Source organism: Schistocerca americana, chromosome 8 (assembly GCF_021461395.2).
Source record: "Schistocerca americana isolate TAMUIC-IGC-003095 chromosome 8, iqSchAmer2.1, whole genome shotgun sequence".
In the NCBI taxonomy this organism is placed as follows: Eukaryota; Metazoa; Arthropoda; class Insecta; order Orthoptera; family Acrididae; genus Schistocerca; species Schistocerca americana.
The window spans coordinates 212,581,799-212,591,744 of NC_060126.1; the positions used below are offsets into that span (position 1 = coordinate 212,581,799).

Below are 9,946 nucleotides of genomic sequence, written 5' to 3' on the forward strand. Positions count from 1 at the left end.
ACAAAAAACAACAGTTCTAAAACATAAATGAATATTCGTATCAGCTTCTAATGAAAATTTAAATGTTTTTAAACGATTGCTTATTTGAAAGTTACATTATTCAGTATTAGGAAGTGGGGCAGCTACCTTGTCTATGCACAATTATTTAAAGGTGCTGATATCATTCATATGAAGCAATTTTAAGTTGTGGCGTGTACATGTTCTAAAGAAAAACTTACGACAGGATAAATTTGAATTGAGCAGTGGGAACAATTGGTATGTTTGGGCACTGTGACGTAGAGGCTGTACAAATTTAAATTGCAGTTTATTGTATTTGTTGTGATATAGTCGTTAATTAGTATTATTCTTTTATATCTCTTGTAACAGATCTGAAGATGGCTAACATCAGAACTAGTAATCAGAATGAAGTTCATATGCGATCAAAGACTATAAATAACTGTAGTAATACGTTCTTTGCTAATACAATCTAAGTTATAAAGCTGGAGGACTGGAAGCAATTTTAGTACGATGTAGAAATAGTATCTAATTCTCATTTTAGCGATATGTAGTTCAGTAATGCCGTAGTTTAAAAAAGGCACAAATTGTTCCTTTGATTTCTTGTTATTACATAAAAATTTGAAGGAAAACCATACACAATTATGCATTGGTGTACATGAAATATATACTCACTTTTAGTACTTAGATAACAGGTCACATACAAGTGAGTAATTACACTACACTGTGAAGGAAACATTTTAAGATCTGCTTTCATGTCGAAAGTATCATTCATTTCTTCACCTTGGGAGAACAGATAAATGACAAACCTTTCGGTGGTTTTAGAAAGAATGTAGTACATTACTGAATGCTAAAATTCATTTACTCATGTGCAATGCATCTCGATTGTTGATCGATCTTCGCATCCAGTTGGAACAGGGCACTATGGAAGCTCAAACTATGTGCCACAATGCTACTTCCGTGCCCGAAAGTCCGTATTATTTATCAAAAACTCGTCTTAAATTGGTTAAAACCAGTACACCACTTGCCCAAGTCCGACGATCACGGTGTAGTGTATCCATTGTCAGAGACAGCGTTTCCGGGGAGTCGCACTATGATGGACATAGCACTTGCCTACATCCTGTACAAGGCTTCTCCTAGAAAAGAGCAAAGAGATTTTTGATACTACCCTTTTGTTCCCTCCATTGTGTTACAACATTCCACCTTCTCTTGGATTTAAGAAGGCAACTCTTCTACGTCTACATCTACGTCTACATGTACATCTACATTCATATCCTGCAAATCTCAAGCGCCTGGCAGAGGGTTCATCAAATCACGTTCACAATAATTCTCTATTTTTCATCCTCCAACAGCACTCGATAAAAACGAACACCTATATCTTTCCATGCCAGTTCTGGTTTCCCTTATTTTATTATGATGATTGTTTCTCCCTATGTAGGTATGCGTCAGCAAAATATTTTCGGATTCGGAAGGGGCAGTTGATGATTGAAATTTCGTGAGAAGAGAAACGCCTTTCTTTTAATGATGTCCACCCCAAAACCTGTATCATGTCCGTGATGCTGTCTCTCCTATTTCTCGATAATACAAAACGTGCTGCCCTTCATTGAACTTTCTCGGTGTACTCCATTAATGTTATCTGTTCAGGATCCCACATCGCACAGAGCAGTACTCCAAAAGAGGACGGACAAACATAGTGTAGGCAGTCTCTTTAGTAGATCTGTTGCATCTTATAAGTTTTTGCCAACAAAACGCAGTCTTTGGTTCGCCTTCCCCACAACATTTTGCTTGTGTTCTTTCCAGTTTAAGTTGTTCTACATATTCTAGCGGAATTTATGTATAGACCTTGAAGTTTAGCTCTTTAACAAATGAATTACCATTAAATGTACTTATTCCAATAGTTTTAAAATTTTTGAAAGGCTTTTCTTGAGACCATCATATATCGATACAGTGTAAATGTCCTTTTAAGCAGATGAACATGGGATGGAAAGCTATGGACAAATTTTTCGTGTATCCACTAATATATAAACGTTGTTGGATCCGGTACTTTCTGCGAAATTTTAACTCATTGCTACATTCTACATCATTAACATAGATAGAGGTGAGACTCAGTACAGGTATGTCTCAGGAACTTCACTTGTATACGATTAGCGCAACAGAGAGAGTGATCAGAACTGTACTTAATCACATCTTCCCCAATCAATGGCGAAATACTGGCAGTGACAATTTCATCCACCACCAGGAGCCGAATCGGCAGCGCCACTACACAGACGCGTATTAGCGACTTCGCCTAAGGTGTCATTTCTTCCTTCTGCGCAATACACATTTCCGGCACCTTAACAAAATTTGTTGTTTGTCGATGCAGACAGCTGCAACAGCAGGCCTCACGCGATATTTGATTCTCTCTTCCAGTTCACAGAGCACGCAGTCGTCGCTACTGCATCGTGTATATAAGGGACGAGGAGACGCCAGAGCTGCATCAGTCGTCATGGCAGCCTCCACCAAATCTCTCCTGTTCCTCTGTCTGGCTCTCGTGGTAAGTGCGACTGCGTTTCGACCTTCGCTTCGCATAAGCGATAGCATATGAGTTGGTACTGCACCAAAGCTTATCAGCCCAAAGCACGGCCATTTGGTTTGTCTCAAATGACATCTGGGACTGAAATGACAATTTCTTGGTAGTGAAGACGCAACGTGAGAGCTTGGATGAAGACTCGTCGACAGGTGTGAAAGTAACATCAGGCGTTCCACAGCAAAATGTAATGGGATGGGATCCTTGCTGTTCGTATTGCACGTTAAAGGCCTGGTAGGCAATATCCATAGTAATCTCATACTTTCTGCATGTGATGGAGTTATCCCTAATTGAGTACTATTTAAAAATGCTGCACAAAACCCAGTCAAATCTCAATAAGATTTCAGAGTGGTGCAAAGATTGACAGCTTGTTACAAAATGCCTAGAAACTCAAAACTGAACACTTCACAAAATGCAGAAACGTACTTACTTTTCGTTTTCTAGTGCTTGTCCATCCCGAATGTTGGTAACTTTCATAGCTATGTCACTTCCTCTTGTTCGGAAACGTTCCTGTCTCTGGCTCCTTTAATACAGACTTCAATTTCTTGCGAGTTATCCCATTGGTTGTTAATGTTAGTTCCCAGGTGCGCTAATTTTTATTTATTTCTGCATTAAGTTCACCATTAATATTTAGATGACAGCTTGGTATGTCTATCTTACTGACGACCAATACTATTTATTTTATTTATGTTCAGTTCTGTGACATAATGCCCAATACCTTTCTTAATTGAGTACGCAAAATGCTGGAGACTATTTAAACCGATATTACAGCGTAGCTGATATTGATCAGCTAATCTCCATCAAGACGATACCTTCTTCCACATTTGGGCTTCTTTGAAGAAATATCTCGAATGAAGATTAGACGTCAGTGTCAATATAAAACAGCCGAGATCACTCCGCGCCATATCTCTAAAGTACCAGATTTCTCTTTTTCTAACCTCACAGCAATATATTGATTCTAATAGAGGTTAATCATTCATCATCTATCCTACTTCTTGTTAGTACCTCAGTCACCTTGTATTGCTGTAGTCTACCAAAGTCCTTCTGATAATGAAAGACCAATAGCCGTCACAATACATGTCTACACCTCTGGAATAAGATCTGAATGCAAAACAAACCTCTTGCGTACCGGCAGCATTACAGAAGACACACTGTGTAGGTGGAATTCGCTCTTCATAAACATTTTTAGATTTTTTTGTGAATAATTTTTATCAATATTTTTAGGAGATAGCTTATCAGACTTGTTGTTTTGAAATCATTGTATTTTTAGGTCCTCGTTTATTAGCAACTTTACAATACCTCATTGAAGCCATTCTTCGCGAATGTGTAGCACATGCATGTCCGTCTTATCTAGATTTCTGTAGTGCTTGTTTACCTCAATTCGAAAAGGAATCATTGCTGCAACAGCAAACATGTGTACATGTGTACATCTGTCAGTGAGATTAACTATGCTAGATCGTAACGAATTTCCAGTGCATCAAAATCAAGGTTCACTAATGTCGAAGAATATGCTGTTTATGATCATTAATATGAAGCTGTCTGTAGACACCCTAACACACCGATGGTGGACGCTTTCTAACTTTTTTGGGAGAGTTAATCCACAGATCCTACTCCGTCAATCGAGCCAGCATGAAACATTGGTTTTACAAAACAGTAAAAGGTATGACATGTCTTCACTTGTGTCCACCTACTGAGATATATCAAAATGTTTGGAGCATTAAAGGTTCTCGTTTCAAGATATTTTACGTGTGATAAACAAGTAAGCTGATAGTCCAATCTGAGATCGGAAAATCTTACTGTTTGTTTCAAGCTGAGAACGGCATCCGTCAATCGTAATTTTGATGTATATTTTCATATAACACACATACCTTTCTGGGTAAAGATTGTAAAACCTACGGCTTCCGTCTACACATTCGACTTCCTCAACGCCATTTGTATTTCATGTGCCGTGATAGATAAAATGGGCCCAGAACTGCGAATGGTTTCACATATACAGGATGTCTAAACAATGTGTCCCACAGGAGATGGTACTAGTCAAATCTTGAAAGAGAACTTGTAGAAACATATGTCCGGAAACAAATAATCGTCGAGATACGGGTATTATTATGGTCATCTGTGTAATGACACTACAGCAGCTGCTCACTGGGGTTACCACTCGTTCCGATACATCCCTCATACCTCTTTCTCAAAGAGCCACCAAGTCGGGTAAATACAGACTGCTGTTGTCATATCTTGTTACATGCATGGCACACACACACCTCTTAGGTATGTACCTACTCGATACCATGGAATAACACTTTGCCTTCAGTTATCCGCATAGACAGAAATATGAGTGATTAAGCGCATGTCACTGGGGCTGCTCGACCAATTTCTCTCTCACTCAACGTTTGTGTTAGTCGCTGTCGCAGTATAGATAATCGGGAGGTGACCTCTCTTGCTTAAATTACATTCCTTGCCTTTCCACGAGGGTGACATCGTCCAGGGTTGTGTGTAATTTTCCGTTCGACAGTTGACAATAAATAGCACCTGTTAATTTGGTCGGTGAAATGTATGGCCCTAGTAGTGCGCCACCCACAATTCCTACCCATCCATCGATTTGCATCGGCCCACACATGTTTATTATTGTAATTTATTGTCACTCTATGTGTGAATCCCACTTCATTCGTTAGTAAAGTGCAATTTCTACACAGAGGATGTTCAGCGATCCATCTTAGAATCCATCTATAATTTCGGAAAGCGGTGTTTTGGCACGAGGGCTTCCCAACCCATTTCCTGTGGCTCAATTACCGGGTGCAAGACTTTTGAATAGACGCGACTTCGGCGATTTGCGTGTCACTAATTCAACCCAGTTGTCCAGCCGGGGAAATGAAAGTACAATTTAACACGGAGTCCGAATCACATGTCGTTCCTCATGATTTTTTACATCACAGAGAGGTGAAGGATAGATCAAACAAACTGAAAATTTCCGGCCGGGATTCAGTCTCGCAACCTCTCGATTTCCAGGCACGCACTTTACTGCTACGCCACAACACTCTATGTGATTTCGACAAAGTAACAGCTCGTGTAGAACTGAACTCGCAAGAGCATGGTTTATGCCTTCAGCAGTATTTGAAACTACATCAAATCGTACTTTCGTTAATAAGCGTTGGTGTGGTATTGAGTCAAATGCTTTTCCGAAGTCACAAGATACGTAATCTAGGTGATTTCTTAGATCGGGTCAATCTACAAAGAAAATTTAGAGTGATCGGTTCCAATTTCTTTCAGGTCCTACTCCACTGAGACTAATTTTGTGTCATCAATTTCTGAATGGTTTCATTCGGCTCACCACGAATCCTCTTCTGTGCCAACCTCTTGATCTCAGAGTTGCATATGCTGCAACGCAACATCTTCAGTTATTTCTTGGATATATACCAATCTTCGTCTTATCCTTCAGTTTTTATCCTGTACATATCCTAAGTGCCATGGAAGTTATTTATATATGCCCTAACACACGACCAGTCATCCTGTCCGTTCTTCCTGTTAGTGTTTTTCACATATTTCTCTCTTCGCCGATTCTGCAGAGAATCTCCCCATTTATCATCTTATCAGACCAGCTAATTTTCAACATACTTCTCCAATCCCACATTTCAGACACTTCGATTCTGTTGTTTCCCAGTTTCTCCCACTATCACTTCCATAGAATGCTGTACTCCAGATATGCATTCTTACAAATTTCTTCCTTAAATTAAGATCGATTGTTTACAGTGATAGACTTGTTTGGTCGAGGAATGCCCACTTTCCTGTCCGAGCCTGCTTTCTATATTTTCCTTGCCTCTTCCATGGTGCGTTGTAGTGCTTCCAAGGTAGCAGGAGTACTTGACTTCATCTACCTCCTAATCTGCAGTTTTGGTGTACACTTGTCGGGATTTCACTTCTGCTGCTTCTCTTCGTTTCACTCACAGTGCATATCCATGCTTGGAAGACATCAATCTGTCCAACATGCCATGTAATTCTTTCTCACTTTCGCTAATAATACCAACAACCGAATCTCATCATTGATATGCTTTCATCTTGAATTTTAATACCATTGATGAACATTCCTTTTATTTCCATCACTGGTTTTTCCGTTTGCAGATTGAACAGTAGGGGTAGAAGTCTATATCCCTGTCTTCAAACCTTTAAAATCACAGAACTTCGTTCTTGGTCTTGCGTTATTATTTTTACTCTTTGATCGTTGTACATATTATCTGTGTTTTTTTCTGACTTACATCTATTGCCCTGGGAATGTCGAACGCCTTGCACCTTTGTACATTGTCGAACGCTTTTTCTAGATCGATAAATGATACGACCACATCTACATTTTTCTTAAGACATGGTGACTGAAAAAAGAGTTGATGGTTGCGTCAATTTCGAAAGCATTTTGTCGCTTTGTCTGCAGGTTGTGGCCGCGATGGCGCAGGAACCTGCAGACGTACCAGCTGTCCCTAGCGGAGATGCCGCCAGCAACCAGGAGCCGGTACAGCCGGTGGTGGGCGACGGAGCTGCTGGGGACCAGGCGCTGCAAGACCGCTGGAGGGCGTCCATTTCCTTCCACAGTGGCTGAGTGGACTGCTGGCACATTCCAGAAATAGGAGGCTCTAGTTTCTCATAAACGTTTCTTCCATTACGGTTTACACATTTAAAATACTTTTCCTGTTTCTATATCAAGAGCTTCCTTTTCATTTTTCAAAACGGTAAACGAAAATGTATTACAAAAGAATGAATAAACTTTAGAATTCAAAAATGTACTACTGACTTCGTTTAGCTACTAAAGCCAGTTTAACTCTTATTCTAGGAGCAAAATTCTGAAATAATGTTTCCTACACAACTTTATTTATTTTCTGGTTTCCATCTGGTCTCTCACCTAGCAATAAATAAGACTGTATATACCCTGAGCATTCACTGATGGGGATGGAAAAATTTCATACCTTAACACACCAGTCTTACATGTGTACACATGAAAATGTAAATGTTTGCGTTCGCGTCTCCGAAATTTCTTCACTAATTGTTTAAAAATTTTGATCAATATTGCACTGGAGCAGGAGCGTGTTTTTATACACCTACTGGAGCGTCATATGGTACATAACTACACGTATAAAAGAATAACCGCATCTTTGTTATACCTCTAAATTATGTGGAAGTACTTCACTGATCGCTTCGAAATTCTGACAAAACATTTCAGGTGAATTTGTGTGTGCTTTTATATACCTATTTTTTAATATATATGATATATATAAATAAATATGAAATATGTAAAGGGGAAACAATATTATCAAAGATCTCGAAAAACTGTTGACCGAATTACTTCAAATTCTCACAAAGTACTCTCGTGAATATTCAGACCTTCGTAGGCTATTTAATTTAATATGTATAATATATATATGCCATAAATAAAGGGGAACAATGTTACAAAAAATTTCAGAAAGTGCTCTACCGATTTACATCGAAATTCTACATGCTGCTTAATAAACTAATGGTCTCATATAGGCTCTATATGTTTTGTATGTATAATAAATCTATGAAATTTATAGGAATGAAACGCTATTAGCAAACAGGAGAGTTGTATTTATGGTTTATTTGCTTATTTTAGAATTCTACTACAAGATCTGAATTTCCAATAACAATAAACAAAGCCTGTTTGTCAGCAGTGGGGGGGGGGGGAATTCGACATGAACAGAGGAGTGGGGCAACATTGACGTAGAAAACAGAAAGTACGAAGTGGTGAGAGGCAGAGGCAGGAGAAAAAGTTGAGGGAGAGGGCAGGAGAAGATGGGCAGAGAAAGGGCGAGGAGGTGTTGGACGGATACAGGGGGGAGAGAGGTGGGCAGGAGGAGGTAAAGAGAGATATGGAGGCGAGGATGCACCAAAAGAGGGAAGGAGCTGATGGACAGAGAAACTGGAAATCGGGTGGAGGAGGGGATGGACAAAGAGAGGTGCAGGAGAAGACTGAGAGAGGCAAGGATGAGAAGGAGATTAGAACGTGTATCCAGTTCTCATATGCATTAGAAACGAGTGATTTCTCTTTTTTTGCTTTTCTATTTAACCAGACAGCCACAGTGAAGCATGGCCAAGAACAGCTAGTTTATTAGATTTGTAGAGACTTAGATAACATAACATATATTACACAAATCAATATTCATCTCATTGGACTGATGTCCATGATGAATATTAGTATGAGATGTGGCACCCACAGGCACGAATAAGCTTTTGTAGCCGTAACAGGATGAGCAACAACGAGCTATACCTGAAATTGATACTGTATCAGTTTATTAATAACACCGTGAATGTGTACGTCTTACTGCCTGGCTGGGATTCGTCAGCTGAGGTCTTTTTGATAATTTTTCTTATGTTTCGCCAGCGTGAGTGGCTTGCTTTGTGTATGCTTCACCCTCCATTAGTAGGGGTGGACCAGCAATGGAGGGTGAAGCTTTGAGAACTCCAGAAACATGTGCTGGTGAAATGTCAGAAATATCATCAAACAAATTTCTGCCGTAGAACCCGAGTCAGAAGCTAACAGGCAGTTTGTCAACAAGTGGTCACGAAATGCTTAAAATTCAGAACATCTTCCCATCGCAATCCCAGATATGGTCTTTTCGAAATGAATCAGTGGACTGGACAGGCGAGTTGAGGACCCCCACGTTCCTTAAGGCGTTTGGGTTGTGAACTGCAATGTTGGTTCTTATGTTACTGAGCTAGAACACATCGTCTGGCATCTAAGTCATGAAGGTTATGACAACATCTCTTTGGATGTTGACGCTCCTCTTTCTTTCGGTGCCTGCTGGGAAAAATTGTTGAGGTATTCCTTCCTACACAGTACTAGACAATGTTGCGTTAGTTGGCAGTGTTACAAAGATACCACATAAAATAAACAAAAAAGCACTGAAACTATACAAAATTGGCAATAAGTAATCATAAAACACACACACAGGCAGACAAAACGAAATGCACAGCAATTAAACAGAGGGTAAGCAACTAATTACAGATTATGATGTACAACAAAAAACCACACACAGAGTAGGAAACATAATATAAAGACAGGTGCTCAACATAGCATATAGAACAAACTCAGAGGACCAACTACTGACACTGATCAATACTGCTAATATGGTATGCACCATCTAAAGAGCAATTACTCTCTGCATGTATATGTTGTCTGAACATGTAGGAATCTCAGCACCAAATAAAAAGAAAAACTTACATCATTAAAAAGTAGCAGCTCCAACACATTTTTAGAGCATCTAATGGTACAGATTCTCCATCTAACAAATATAGAAATCGGATTGAAAGATCTCAAAACTAGTAATAGCTTGCACAAAAACGCCATGATTGAAGTGAATTATCATATATAAAACCAACAGGGCAAGGAAA

The 9,946-nt window shown here is 39.4% G+C and overlaps 1 protein-coding gene across 1 annotated transcript; it reads left to right on the forward strand.

Annotated features, from left to right (window-relative positions):
• The first annotated feature begins 374 nt into the window (after positions 1 to 374).
• On the forward strand, positions 375 to 7,326 carry LOC124545675. The gene is made up of 3 exons (XM_047124622.1): positions 375 to 441; positions 2,404 to 2,527; positions 6,978 to 7,326. The coding sequence occupies exons 1-3, from the start codon at positions 375 to 377 to the stop codon at positions 7,168 to 7,170; spliced, it is 384 nt and encodes a 127-aa protein (XP_046980578.1). The 3' UTR covers positions 7,171 to 7,326.
• The last annotated feature ends 2,620 nt before the right edge of the window (positions 7,327 to 9,946 follow it).

What these genes read in the sequence shown, in the direction of transcription:
- LOC124545675 (XM_047124622.1), top strand. Translation starts at nt 375, where the DNA reads ATGGCTAACATCAGAACTAGTAATCAGAATGAAGTTCATATGCGATCA. An exon ending in AAAGACTATAAATAACTGTA is followed by an intron (nt 442 to 2,403) that starts GTAATACGTTCT and finishes TCTCTCTTCCAG; the next exon opens with TTCACAGAGCACGCAGTCGT. An exon ending in TCCTCTGTCTGGCTCTCGTG is followed by an intron (nt 2,528 to 6,977) that starts GTAAGTGCGACT and finishes CTTTGTCTGCAG; the next exon opens with GTTGTGGCCGCGATGGCGCA.